This window comes from Equus caballus, chromosome 5 (assembly GCF_041296265.1).
Source record: "Equus caballus isolate H_3958 breed thoroughbred chromosome 5, TB-T2T, whole genome shotgun sequence".
Classification (NCBI taxonomy): Eukaryota; Metazoa; Chordata; class Mammalia; order Perissodactyla; family Equidae; genus Equus; species Equus caballus.
In genome coordinates this window covers 2,680,752-2,694,544 of record NC_091688.1, presented here as the reverse complement: position 1 = coordinate 2,694,544, position 13,793 = coordinate 2,680,752, and the positions used below count along the sequence as shown (strand labels likewise).

Genomic DNA, 13,793 nt, shown 5'->3' with positions numbered 1-13,793 from the left:
ATGTTATAGCTTCATTTAAAGCCAAAAAACAATCTGACAGTCTTAGATACAGATTTTTATTTCCAAAATTTCTTTTTTAAAATTATTAAAAATTATTTTTTGTGAGGAAGATTGTCGCTGAACTAACATCTGTTCCAATCTTCCTCTATCTTATGTGGTATACTGCCACAGTGTGGCTTGATGAGTGGTGCTAGGTCCACGCCTGGGATCCGAACCTGTGAACCCTGGGCCATGGGAGCGGAGTGTACAAACTTAACCACTATACCACCGGGCTGGCCCCGAAAACTTCTTAGTTAATCAAACAAATGGAAATCTTCTGCAATGTAATGAGATTGGGTCACTTAAGTAGTGCGATATCTAAGCAGTCCAGACAGACCAGCCAAACAATCCTATTATTAAAAGCCTCTGGAGTGCTCAATAAGCTCCTGAGATAATGCAGCTTGGGGTGGCGCACAGCCCTCACCACAGGCAAGTTCTCCCAGCATCCTCCGCAGGTTTCTGCACGCCTTTAAGCCTTAGCACACGCTGCTCTTTCCTCAAGGAGTGCCCTCTCCTCTCGATTCACTGCCTGGCTCACTCATCCTTCAAAATCACACACAAAAATCACTTTGTGTGTGATGGGTCCCCAACTCCATTCATCCTGGTTGCCATTCACGTACAAGTGCATGTATGCATTTAAAAAATTTTATATATATTTTTTGATTACAAAAATCAATCTGTCATAACAGTTTAGAAATACACAAAGTAAAAGTGAAAAGTTCCCCCTTCACATGCCGGGTCCCATCGCTCCCCTCTTCACTGGGCACTCTCAGCATTCCCAGTGTAAGCACAGTGTCGGGCACACAGTGGGTCCTCAATAAACAACCAATGAGTAATTTAACGTCAATAAATAAATTAATAATGATGATGTGATAAACTTTCGGCATTTACTGAGTACAAACAAGGAGGTGTGCTAAATATTTTACAAAAATTAATGAAGGAGCCAAAATGTCATTCCATTATTTCTCTGTACAGATTTTCGTATTTTACTCATAAATAAATTTGAAGATTGCTATAATTAAATTACTTAGAAAAATATTAATCATTTGTTAAATGAAAGCAGATTATATGTTCAGATATGTGTTTGTTAATGCATAGAAAAAAGACTGGAAGGGAATATATCCTAACACTATTATCTCTAGGTAGTGGGATTATGGATGATTTTTATTTTCTTCTCTTTGCTTCAAAATTTTACATAATAAGCGTGTTTTGTTTTGTATAACAAGAAAAAACGTTATTTTAAAAGAATAATACTGTTAAATCTCTCCCTCTCAACAGTCTTCTTCAGGATAAAAAATAATCTGAATTCTGAGCTTAACTAAGTAAAAAACCAGATTTTTTTTTTTAAAGATAACAAATCACTAGTATTCTCAACAGAGAAAGGGCAGTGTTCAAAGAAGAATTAAACAAATTGTTCTAGTTGGAGGAAAAATTCAATTTACTGCATGCCGACTGTATTTCTTGACTGAAAAACAAGTTAATTCCTCTCATTCAGAATCAGTATGAATATTCACTGGCTATATTTCATCTCACATCTGCAAACTTAATTTCTCCTTTCTTGGTCATCAGAAGATTAGGAAATAAATTTTAGTTCAGGCAATAAATCCTACTTGGCAAGCTCAAAATAACTTAATTATCAAAAAGCAGCACCAAAGACCAGCCAGCAACCCTCCAAAGGACTGTTAACACTACTTAAAAAAAAATGGGTCCATCTGTCTAAAAGAAGACTGGGAGATACGTGAGTGACAAAATACAACATTCTAGAATTTTCTGCAAACCAACAATGCTGCACATTACCTGCCGCTTTGAATTTTAGCAGTAATCACGAAAAAATAATGTCCCATCAACAAAAATTATAAAATAACGTCATCACGTCAACCAGAAGAGACTACAGACTTTAAAAACAAGATATGTGTTAGCCAGAATATTTGGATGTAGTTCCCAAGAACCAAGAGATGAAGTCCCCCTTTCATGATCCCCTACGGCTGAGAAGGAAACCTTCAAACAGAAGCCTACTAGCTGCTTAAAAAATTCTTAAAAAAGAAAATCTTCTTGGTCGTGTGCTTGGGAGCATTCTTTCTCTTGGAGGTCCCTGTCAGACAGATATGATTTGTAAATGTTTGTGCCTTTAAGTGTAGGTATGGTCTCTGAATACGCCCAGATCCAAATCCAGGATATTCAAAGACTGTCCTTCAGACAATTGACAAAGGACTCTGGGTTCCAAATCTCCCCCGTGTGCTGCAGTGCCGAAAGATGATCTTTAAAGGCCACTGAGCTCCCTCACCGTGAAATAGAACTGCTCTGTCTCTTGCTGGTTGGCTCTCCTCTTGGCGATGCTGGGCTTGCTCATGAAGGTTTCTGAGACCGTGGACTTGACGGACTCCATGGAGTTGCTGTACTGGAAGCAGTCAGACACGTCAAAATCCTCGACAGTCACAATGTCCTGGATGGTTTGCAGAGTGGCCTCCATTGTCTTCTTTACCTGCCACGACAAGGGTCAACATAATGCATGAGGAGCAGGCTGCAATACCGCAGGAGATGCAGAAGCTGGGAGAAGTGGGAGAGGAGTAGGCTGAGGAAAGAGGGAGGGTGCTGTCACAGGATGCAGCTCTGCTTCCCATCAGACGATGCTAAGTGACTGATAAACATCACATGGACTCTGTTACAGGGTGCTCCTCTCTCCCGTGAGGACATAAAAGCCACCACCTGCTTCATGCTACATATTTGACCCAGCTCTTTTATTTAATGTTTACTTTTTAAATTTAATATCAGCTCTTGGCTCTAATGGAAGTCCTAAGGGAGAGAGAACGAAACAAATCCAAACCATCGCCATCATATAAAGAGCTCGTTAAAATGTAAGATGGGCTAGTCCTGCAAAGCCCCAGGTTCTGTTTTGTGACCTTCAAAGAATCGATGAGCTTGTTTCCCCATTTGCAAACTAAGTGAGCCACCCCTAGTCCTTCTGGATCTCAGCAAAACTTACTGAGATGCCAGGTAACTTGAAATCATGCGGGCTCAAAAGAAAGGAGCTGAATAATCAATCATACTGCCCTTTTGAGTTGCTTGTTGAAAGCCCAGAAGAAAGCCACTCTTTTCTAAGAGGACGGAGATGTTTGAAGTGTCAAAGTCAAAGGCCTCTGTTTGTTTGAAAATGCTGGAAAAAGCCAAGCATGAGGGGGTGGTTTCAGAGACACAATATTGTTCACACAGCTGCCAAGTGCCATTTTGATTAAATGTGTAGTAGAAGGGGAAAAAAAAGTATTTTGCAAAAGCTCAAAATAGAGCTCAACCTTTGGCAATGCAAGAGTCACTTCCTGGAGTTCAAGGGCAGGATGTAGCAGAGGGGGAAAATCCAAGCCTACATTTGGCTAGGAAATGTCTGCAGCAGCCCGGACATTCTCTGCATGCTCCTTCCACCTGCTCCCAGATGGGCAGCAGCAAGAGGTTTGCTGGGGAAACTCAGAGGATGGCTCTGAGCCTCCTAAGCAGGAAACTCACCTCTTCATTCTCAATCTTCAGGGTGGATAAGCGAGACTGCAGTTGTTGGCATCTCTGGACCAGCTCACTCTGGACAGGCTGCTGGGCACAGAGCTGGGAAGCCTGCCAAAAGCAATACAAGGTCAGGAAGAGGACACAGTTCTTTCGGTGGTTCCAGAGTCCCGTTACCGCTAATAAAGCTATACATATTCAAGCTGTAAGGCTCAGTTTCTTTGTTAAAACAAAGTCCAAAGCCAAAGTGTGTGGACCTCCTCCAGGACCAAACAGCACAAGGAGGGAATGAGAAGTGGGACCTGTTTGGAAAGACCAGGTCTCTCTTTTTGGAGCCCACCTGTAGGCTAGTGCTTGGCAGGGGCAGGTCTACACAGGGTCTGTGGCTCCATGGAAGTGGGAGTTAGGCCAGAGAAGAGTGCCTTGGGCAGCCCCAGCTCCAGACACACAATGCTTTGGCACAGTGAGGATTTCCTGCTGGAGGTCCAAGTGGCCGCCTCTCTGACCCCTCCTTCATCTCCCTTCACACACCAGAGCAAAAGCAGGAGAGAAGTGGGTCAGGAGGCTAACCTGCCACTGTCGGCAGCAAGCATGTGCTTATAAATCTGGGCCGTGCCTGAGAGCTCTGACTCAATCAGAGAAAGTGTGAAGCCAGGAACAAGTCCACAGGCTATGCCAGGAAGCCCTAGAGGGCATGGAATCTGGTGGAACTTGGCATTTTCAAGGAGCCATCATTTTACTCCAGGTGTCCACCAGATCTGTCTGGGGAAGAAGGCTGCGCTTCCCCCAAGGATCACTGTCAGCAAGCTTTTCCCTGTGTGAAGGGATGGCTGGGCCGCTGTCTCCTGATGAGGGCATGGCTATAGCCTGGGCATGAGGTCACCCACAATTCCAAGGACGACAGACGAAGAACAGAAGGCTGGCAGATTGGAAGCAGTACTCGCGTGGAGGCAGCTCCTGTCACCTTGCCACCATGTGTCCCATAGCCTCTTGTCTGTAGAGAGACATCTGGAGAGAACTGGCCCCCTTCTTCCCCAGCAATGAATGGGCACATCCACATGCCCAGATCACTCTCTTTCTTGAAAAGACAAAACCTCTCTTCAAATGGAGGGGCTGGAACTTGACCTTTTCCTCCACTGGCTTTTAAGTTCCCAAATGACTTGACCTCCTCCCCCGGCTGAGAGGCTGGCCTGAGCCAGCTCTCAGATCTGGAGAGCTGACTTCACTCTGGCTCTTGGATAAGCAGACACAATGGAGAAAGCTCGGTGGCCAGGACGGGTTAGCGCCAAGAGTGAAACTCTCAGGCTGTCTGATGTCACCGGTCAGGCATCCAGAGCCCCACAAGCCTCTGGGGGCACCAAGAGTAGAGCCAAGCGCCTCCTCCTAGTACATGTGAGAGTGCTTGGCATCAATTCATGTGCAGAGCACCCTGGAACACCAGTCAGTGTGGAGCCTTGGCCAATTTCAAGGCTTCTGGTCAAAATGCCACCCGTACTTTGGCCCTAGTTCAAGGACTTCCAGGCAGCTCCCTCTTGTTGCCTCTACAGTCTACAGACAACCCATACTGATGGGGATAGACTAGCTGCACGGACCAAGAAGGACTCGGCCTCTCACCTCTTTTCATTTTCCACTCATATGTCAGCTAGGCTGGAATGTGGAACCTTTGCAAGATCTAGGACTGGCCCTGGTCCCTACCTGGATCAGCCGCTGATCAGCTATACTGCACAAAGGAAAGGCCTCAGTAAAAGAGTGAACTATTGATTTTTAAAGTAACCCACACCTAGCAGGTAAGAATTGTGGGAAAACCACCTCCCTTACTGTTGCCTTAAGAAGCAGCAGAGCTGCTGATGCATGCTTTGGCAGTGGTTCTCTACCGGGGTGCAAGGTAATGCATTCCAGCTGTGTTCTGGAGGATGGAAATGAGGCTCTGACAGAGAGAGGAGGGGGCCTGAGCACCCAGCATTTGGATTCCCCCTTTATAGAGACAAGCTGTTTGGCTCAGAAGGCAACTCAGTCAACACCAGAAAATGTATCGCTCCACTCAGCTGGTCCCCAAGTTCCAATGATTCTTGGGAAGGAATCTCAGTGACAGCTGGAGAAGGGGCTTGGAAGGCAAGTTGCGCCAGAAGCCAGGGCAGGTGAGGAATGGGACTTCCTGGGGCTTGGTGACACCCCTTCCCCCTACTCTAATTGCACATGCTGCCATCTCACTTCCCCATCTGTTCAGACACTGACATTTCCTAAGCCACAGCAATGGAAACAAATTGTAAATGGTTTGGTTTTCCCCAAGAAGGAGAGAAAAGAAATCAACTTCACATTTTTGTCTTTAGGATAAAAATGTCCCACTCTCCATAGTGGCCTATTGATGACAGTGAATCCTCTGGTACACTGCAACAGTTGTCATTCTGGAGCAATGCTTTCCAAAGAGAGTTTGGACACTAACCCTAATGGAAGTACCATTCCTGGTGAGAGGACATTGTTGTTCTTTGGTCACCCAGCATCTGCCCCTCCTTCTTCTGGTGACTTTGGTCTGACTGCCCTCTGGGGGAACCTCCTACTCCGAAGTCAGGCCACTGTGCTTTGGATGGGCTCTCTTCAACTCAGGGATGGAGCATGTGACCTCGGCATAAGCCCATTAGCCAACTGCAGATCCCCAGCCACAGGGACTGGCTCAGGGATAAGCACGTCACCCAATCAGACCAAGGAGACACAGTGAGAATTTTGTGGGGGCTTCTAGGAGGGAAAGCAAATATCTTTCTGTTGGATTTCAACCTACAAGGAGATAAGGCTGGAAATACAGTCACTTTGCCCCAACGGGATAAGAGCCTATCTGAGAATGGAGCCAACACACAGCATCTTGAGCAGAGAGAGAACTGAGTCTTGATAAAATTCCCTAAATCCTTGATAAAATTCCTAAATCCAACCATGCCTGAGGATCCATCCTGAGCTCCTCTGTTACCTAAGCCTATACATCCTCCTTCGGATTTAACCATGAGGTTACATGGCGGCTCCTACCCATAGGAATAAGGCTGACGCTGATTTGTATGCACAGCCACCGGAAGTGGAACCACAAGATTCAGAGTAATGAAAACCAAGGAGCCTCTTGTTCCTCTCACTTTAGTTTATTTAGGTCCTTCTGGTTTCAGTCACTGAAGGCGAAAAGTCCAAACAAGGGCCCCCTGCTTATGTTCCCCTCCTGGGCAACGAGCATCAGCCCTCAGGATGACACCTTAGCTCCTGTCCTTTCTGTAGGTACCCATTCCTTTCTGTTGAATACCCAAGCAAAATTGCACCTCTCATTTAATCTTCTAAACCCAAGACAATAGGATCCTTCAGAACTCTGCCAAACGACAGAAGATCACATCGTTACCTGCTTGGCCCTCCCCCCCGTCAAAAGCCCTTAGTGTCTGGCCCCATCTCAGCTTTCATTTCTTCTAGCCTTACCACTGGGAGGGCCCCCCCAACTCCCACTGCCACTTTCCCTTTCACCATACTGACTGGTTAGCAGTTTTTAGAACACACTTGCTGTTTTTCACCTCCTTTGGTCCTGCCGGTCCCTTTGGGAGCCCCTATGCATGCTTCTAACTTTCTCTCCACTCACTGTACCGTAAGCTCCCTGAGGGCTCTAATCTCCAAAGTCTGCGGTCAAGCCTAGCAGACAGCAGGACTCAGTAGCTGTTTGCTGAATGAGTGGAATGCACTTCACCCACCTGACAGGAAGCCAGCCCCAGGCCTCGCTCTTCCCACAATCACGCGGCCTCAGTGCAGTGAATCTCCAAGTGAGCTCAACCCCCTTGGAGAGCGTGGGAATGGGAAGAGGGCCTCACCATGTCCCCCATGTGGGGCTGGAACTCAAACTTCATAGGTGGGCAGAAGACACTGTTGTACATCTCCATGAGGCGCTGCTTGTCACTGGTGGCATCCAGGTTTTCTACAGCATTCTCGATGGCGTCCAGACCCTCATGTTTGGACTGCTCCAGATTCAACTCAGCAGAGAGGAAGGTGCGTAGCGCCCGGTTCAAGCTAGCGTGGTAGCCCAAGTCACAACACTGCTGTGGGAACGAGAGGGCATGTGAGCAAGCCATGGACAGCCCCGAGGCTTGGGAAAAGGGGAGGGCGGCCCCAGGGAGATTTGACCAAGTCAATGAGACTGGCTGTGCAGCGAGAAGAAGGCTGACACTCTGACTTCCAAGATCTGGGTGAGGTTTCTCAGTTCTTGATTCTCAGTTCAATGGTTAAACACACCCTAGAAGACCATGAGGTGGTTAGAAGGAAGAAGGAAGGAGACTCATTAGGAAGGAAGGAAGGAAGAAGACTCCTTAGAAGGAAGAGGACTCATTAGGACAAAATGAAATGATTTCATTGTGCGCTGTGTAATGCCATTCGGTAACTACAAGAAGAGCTGAGAGTTAAAGGGAATCCTCTTCTATTTTGAGGTTTCTCTGGGGACACCATTGTAACAAAATTCAATAATAAAAATACAGCCTGCCATTCCCTGGGGGTTACTGCGGTTAAGTCACTACATACCAACCCATCCAGACCATTTCAGCATTCAGGGACCAGAAATCAGAAGTGCTACAAGAGCAGTTAATTTACACAAACTCAGAACTCTAGGTGGGAGAAGAAGAGAATAGGGGCTGACTGGCGGTCATACGCCCACCAGCTCCCCACACTCTAGGCCAGGCCTCAGCTGCAGAGGAGGGTTACTGCACTAAAGTTCCGGCCCTGGAGACACTGCACTCGTAAGACTCAAAATTTCTAAATGTAAGTCTTACTGAAAAAATTCAGATCATGTAAAGGATTCAGATTTTCTAAAGCAAGATGGAAAAAAAGTGGTGTGAAAGAGGCAATAGTACAAAAAAAGCACCGGCATGGGAAGTCAAGCGACCTCGGGAAAGCCGCTCCCCATCCTCGAACCTGTTTCCTCGACTCTGAAATGAACACGTTTGGCCAGGTCAGCGGTTTTCAAGCTGCAGACCAGAACGCTGAGGCTCCGTGCCGCCGCTCAGGCTGCTCTCGGGAAGGGGGTAAAAGAGCAGCCCAACTAGTAGGACTTGGAGCCTCCTAGCCCTGCTTCAACCAAACCAGCTCTGCTCTGTTTTCTATTTAATATATTGGGATTCTATGTAAGGTCTGGTTTGAAGAAAGAATTCTTCTGCTAGAGAAAACGTCTAAAATACTCGAACTAAATGTAATTCCTACGGCTCTCCTTAGCCATGGCATTCCCTAACTCTATGACAATACTCCCCAGCCCTCCCAAAGGAAGCAAAGATCCAAATTCCTCGGCCATCCACTCTCCTCTCTACTGCTTAAGCAGCTTTGAGATCCAGCACCTGAGAAGAAACGCCAGAGAAGAATCCATGGAGAGAGTAAGACCGCCTGTCTCAGTGCCATTTCATTCCATAAGCAGGCATCAAATTAACTCTTCCCCCAGCTTTCTCCCTCATCACGAGCACACTGGAAGCGGCCGCTACTGGGGAAGCAAAAGCACGTGACGAGCCTGCTCCTCCCAGCATCTGACGAGAAGCTCAGCGACAGAGTGCCTGCCGGGTGGGGCTCTGGGTCCAGCGCCAACAGGCTCTGGCAGGTGCCTGGCTGCAGCGGAAGCACAGCAGTTACAGCCTAACTCCAGGCGGAGGATGGAGAGACATTAAATTCAGTTGGGAGTGAAGAGCAAATGGAAGCTAGACAAAAGCAGCTGATTGGGAGGCTGCACGTGCAGGGCCCCCTCCCCGGGAGATACTGGTCTACCCAGGCTGTCCTTGAACCTGTAAACTTTCCTGACTAGCTCCGTGTAGACCCTGATGATGAACCCTATGCCTGTAAATCTAATGAACAGAAGTCACACCGCCCACAGGGCTGAGCAGGGGCGTGCGTGTGTGATTTCAGTGCAGGAGAGAATGAGGGGGAGGCAGGGCGCTCCTCAGAACCTTGACATATTTTTGGTACCTCCCCATTCCTCTCCATTCTCACTGCCTCTACTCTAATTCCCATCCTTACCATCTCACACCAGTGCTGTCTACCTTACTGTCCTAAATAAGGCTTTTATTACGCCACTCCCCTGCTGAAGAAACTGTAATAGCTCTCATTTTTTTCTAAAGGCAAGTCCTCAGTTTGGAAATTTAAAAACGCCCCTATTTACTAAGTGTGCTTACTATACGCCAGGCAGCATGCTAAGTGCTTTACGTACATCTACATTTTAATCCTCATAACAACCCCAATGAGGTTGGTATCATCTTAATTTTCCAGGCTAGAAAGCTGAGGCTTAGTGACGTTAAGCAAGGTTAACAGCCAGAACAAACTGGAATCTGTCTTCAGTCTGACTGCCTAACATCCTCTCCCTCTATCTTCTTTAGACTCTTCTGCTCTAATCCAATGACATACTGTCTGTTTAGGGTCGAGTACTGGAAAAATGTAGCCTCAAATCAGCTGTGTGACTGTGAGCAAGCTACCTAACCTCTCTGAGCCTCAGATGGAGACAACATCAGCCTCAGAGGTTGTTGTGAGGCTGATAACAGGCAACAAATGTACATATATCTGGCCCCACTCAGACACTTACCAAACCCCAATCATCAATATTCCCAAATCCATTGACCTCTGCCCTCCAGCTGCCAGCATTCTCTCTGCTTGAAACGTCTCCCACTCCTCTCACTTGTTAGAATTGGACCCAATCTTCAAGATTCAAACCAAATCCCCGGCCTCAGGGAAGCCAGCCAGTCCTGCACCCCTGGCATATATTGATCTTGACGCCCACTCAGAACAACACTCATCTGCAGCCCCCATGTGACACAGAACACTCTCTATTCTGTGACTCGCCATTTCATATCACCCCAACGAGAAGGCAAACTTCAAGGCGGGCAGGGCCAGTGTCATTCCTTCTTTGTGTCCCTCACCATTAGGCCTTGCTCACAGCAGGCATTTAATAAACATCAGTTGATTAATTGCTGCCAGAAGTACAGATTGTAGCCTGTCAGGAAATAATCCACTTGGGCTGAACACTGATCTAAGTCAAGTGGGTAGATGTGGCCCCTGAAGCCTTTTGCTGTGCTTACTCTGTACAGCTCTGACAGGCGGGGAGCTCTCTCGGGCTGGCTCACTACCTCTGTGACAGGGCTCTTCTATAGCTTCTCTGTGCCAGTGAGGGAGGTCTGACTCACAACGTGCCCTCTGGCTCCTTCCCGCCTCCATCAACCACGGAGACTGAGAATTGGTTTTCTAGAGCCTTAGCTAGACACAGATCTGCAGGGCCAACAGCTGGAAACTGCAGCTTTAGCAAAGAAGCAATTTCTGGCAAGGTAGGTAAACGAGATTTGAATATTCCATCTGTGTTCCCAGGAGAATCCCAGTGAGTAGAGGCACAACATCATTTTGCTCACAATGGGGACAAAGTATGCTTTCCATGGCTTCTGATGAGTTCTGTGACCACGCCGGGCTCCCCTGGCCATTTCTGGGTTATATAAATGTTTGATGAAAACTCTCTCAGGGGAAATCAAATTTTTATAAGAATTTAATGATAGCCCATCCAGATGTGTGAGGACTTGAGTTGACAGCTCATTAACCCTTTACTAGCTGATATCCCCCCCCACAGACTCTAGAGAAGGCCTAAAAAAATATGTGGGTGTTTCCTAACCCCCTCTTCAAGTCCACACAGAAGAGAAAAATAACTGCCCTTTATATGTAATTTCCTCCTGAGAAAGCCGAGCTCCCCCGCCCGACTTGGGTACACACACTGTCACAGATTTTCTCCCCACGTACAGAGCACTCACACACTCCAGCTACGCGTGAGGATAACGCCCTGTTCTTCATTCATCCATCTGCTCCTGGATGGAGACAGCCACGGGAGCACAGGGGAGGAAAGTCACATTCCAACGAGCCCACGGTTCTTAGACTCTATCAAGTCTGCTCAGAATGTCTTTTTGGACTGAAGTCAAGGTTTTCCTGGTGTGTGTGTCAGATGCCTCATGTGGATTCCCACAGTCCAAGTTTAAATCTTATACTGTCTTATAAAAAGAAGTCAAAGGCTAGTCCTTGTACAAGTCAATGTACTGGCATCAACAAAAATAACTTATTCTCACTTATCTGCAATACCTTGAGCACACGTTAAGCTCCAACACCACCAGGAAGGAGGCAGAAGAGTGTACATAACACAGATGGCAATAGATTGGAACAAGATTCGTCCCATGTCTTAAAGCAAGTTCTGGATACTGTCAAGATCAGAATGCCAAGGTACCCAGGCTCCCCACTCACTTCTGCTCTAACTGTTGGTTCACTGCCCAAAGCGTCCTTTTGGCCATTTTTACTCCACAGATCAGCAAGAAAAAGGAAGAAACTACTGAGAGGTGCAATAACATGGATGAAGCTCAAAAATATCATGCTGGGCAAAAGGAGCCAGGTACAAAAAGTATACACTGTCTATGAGTCCCACCTTTGTGAAGTTCTGCAACAGGCAAAACTAATCTATGGTGAAAGAAATCAAGGCACAGTGGGTGCCTTGGGCGGGGGATTGACCAGGAAGAGAAAAAAGGAACTTTCTGAGGTGGTGGACATCTTCTATATCTTGCTAGAGATGTGGGTTACAGGGGTGTCTGAATTTACGACAACTCTTGAAACTAACAAAAGTTCAGACACTGTATGTAAGTTACATCCCAATTAAAATAGTATTAAAAGGCAACAAAAGCAAAAAAATTTTGGCTTGAAAAATCATCCTCTTCCTCCTCCTTCTATTCCTTTCTTCCTTCAATGAACATACCATGTGCTCAGCTATGTACTAAGCACTATACGTGTGTGTACGTATGTATCAAGGCAAAGAGAAGACTTTGCTCCTGGCCTCAAGGAGCTTACGGAGGAGACTAAAAGACCTTCCTCTGTTCCTAGTGCAGTGGCTCTCACACTTTTTTTGACTTCCAACTCACAGTGAGAAATATATCTTATACAGTCATACGCACACGCACATGCACATACCCATGAGTGTGCAAGAATGTATACACACTTAACAACAGTTTCACAAAATAAAGCTTAACCCTACAGTGTGATGCCCCCTGCTATTTTCTTTCCTATTCTGTTCTAGTCTGTTCGATTCTAGTCTATTCATTTAAAAAAAGTAAATCAAGCCCATAAAAGTGATTTCATGACTCCACTAAGGGATCATGACCTATGGTCTGAAAAACACTGTGTTGGAGACGTGTGCTCACCTTCTGGGCTGCAGTTAGCCAGAGACGTAGAGGTCACCTGTCTGCATGTGTACAAACACCTACAGGGCAATGACTATTTGATTCCTTTTGCACTCCTCATGTTGAGCACAAAGTCTCATCCCAAACAAATATTTAGTCAACATTTGTAGAGCAGAATAATGTTATCATCCTTTTTCTTTTTTAAGAGTAATTAATCTGTCTTCACCTCAGGAAAAACGAAAAGAAGAAAAACAACAAAAAAACAAAATAAAACAAGAGCAATTTTACTATCTGTGTGGCTTAGAATGCTGCCAATGTGGACTTGCTCACAGAAACCTAGAGCCACGCCCTGGCTGAGTACTAAGGAGGCTGGCAGACTTCTTTTCCATGGCACTTCACAAGGCAGCCTGTGAACACAGGCTCTTAAAATACTTTTTTTTTTTTGAGTAAGATTGGCCCTGAGCTAACATCTGTTGCCAACCTTCCTCTTTTTGCTTGAGGAAGACTGTCGCTGAGCTAACATTTGTGCCAATCTTCCTCTCTCTTGTATGTGGGATGCTGCCACAGCATGGCTTAAAGAGCGGTGTGTAGGTCTGTGCTGGAGATCCAAACCTGTGAACCCTGGGCCACCGAAGTAGCACATGTGAACTTAACTACTACTCTGCTGGGCCAGCCCCAAACTTTTTTTTCAAATGATGAGAATAAGGTGCAAAATAACTTGCTTCTTGACTGATTTTAAAACACCTTCTCACATCTGGCGGAGGGTCTACGGATGGTAAAGGCAGTGACTGACACAGCAGTGGTCTCTCTCTTCCCCTGAGGTCAGCATTTAGTGAAAGGAGCTGGCAAGCTGCCCTGGGGGCAAAAGAAAGAGAATAGGACCAACCAGCAAAAGAGGTGTGCTGGGGCCGGCCCGGTGGCGGGGCAGTTAAAGTGCGCATGTTCCGCTTCGGCAACCCAGGCTTCGCCGTTTCGGATCCCGGGTGCGGACACGGCACCGCTCATCAGGCCATGCTGTGGCAGGCGTCCCACGTATAAAATAGAGGAAGATGGGCACAGATGTTAGCTCAGGGCCAGTCTTCCTCAGCAAAAAGA

At 46.6% G+C, this 13,793-nt stretch overlaps 1 protein-coding gene across 19 annotated transcripts in view; it reads right to left on the bottom strand.

Moving 5' to 3' along the window:
• The window catches only part of SRGAP2 (SLIT-ROBO Rho GTPase activating protein 2), a 236,803-nt gene that overhangs the window by 50,291 nt on the left and 172,719 nt on the right, over positions 1–13,793 (bottom strand). For 11 of the 19 annotated variants that reach the window (XM_023640439.2, XM_070266562.1, XM_023640436.2 and 8 more), the window contains 3 exons: positions 7,356–7,580; positions 3,538–3,639; positions 2,324–2,521 (listed from right to left, as the gene is read on the bottom strand). In XM_023640439.2, coding sequence (XP_023496207.1) covers positions 2,324–2,521; positions 3,538–3,639; positions 7,356–7,580 — 525 coding nt within the window. The remainder of the gene's footprint in view (positions 1–2,323; positions 2,522–3,537; positions 3,640–7,355; positions 7,581–13,793) is intronic. The other 8 variants (XM_023640440.2, XM_070266563.1, XM_023640437.2 and 5 more) reach the window with 1 other exon arrangement.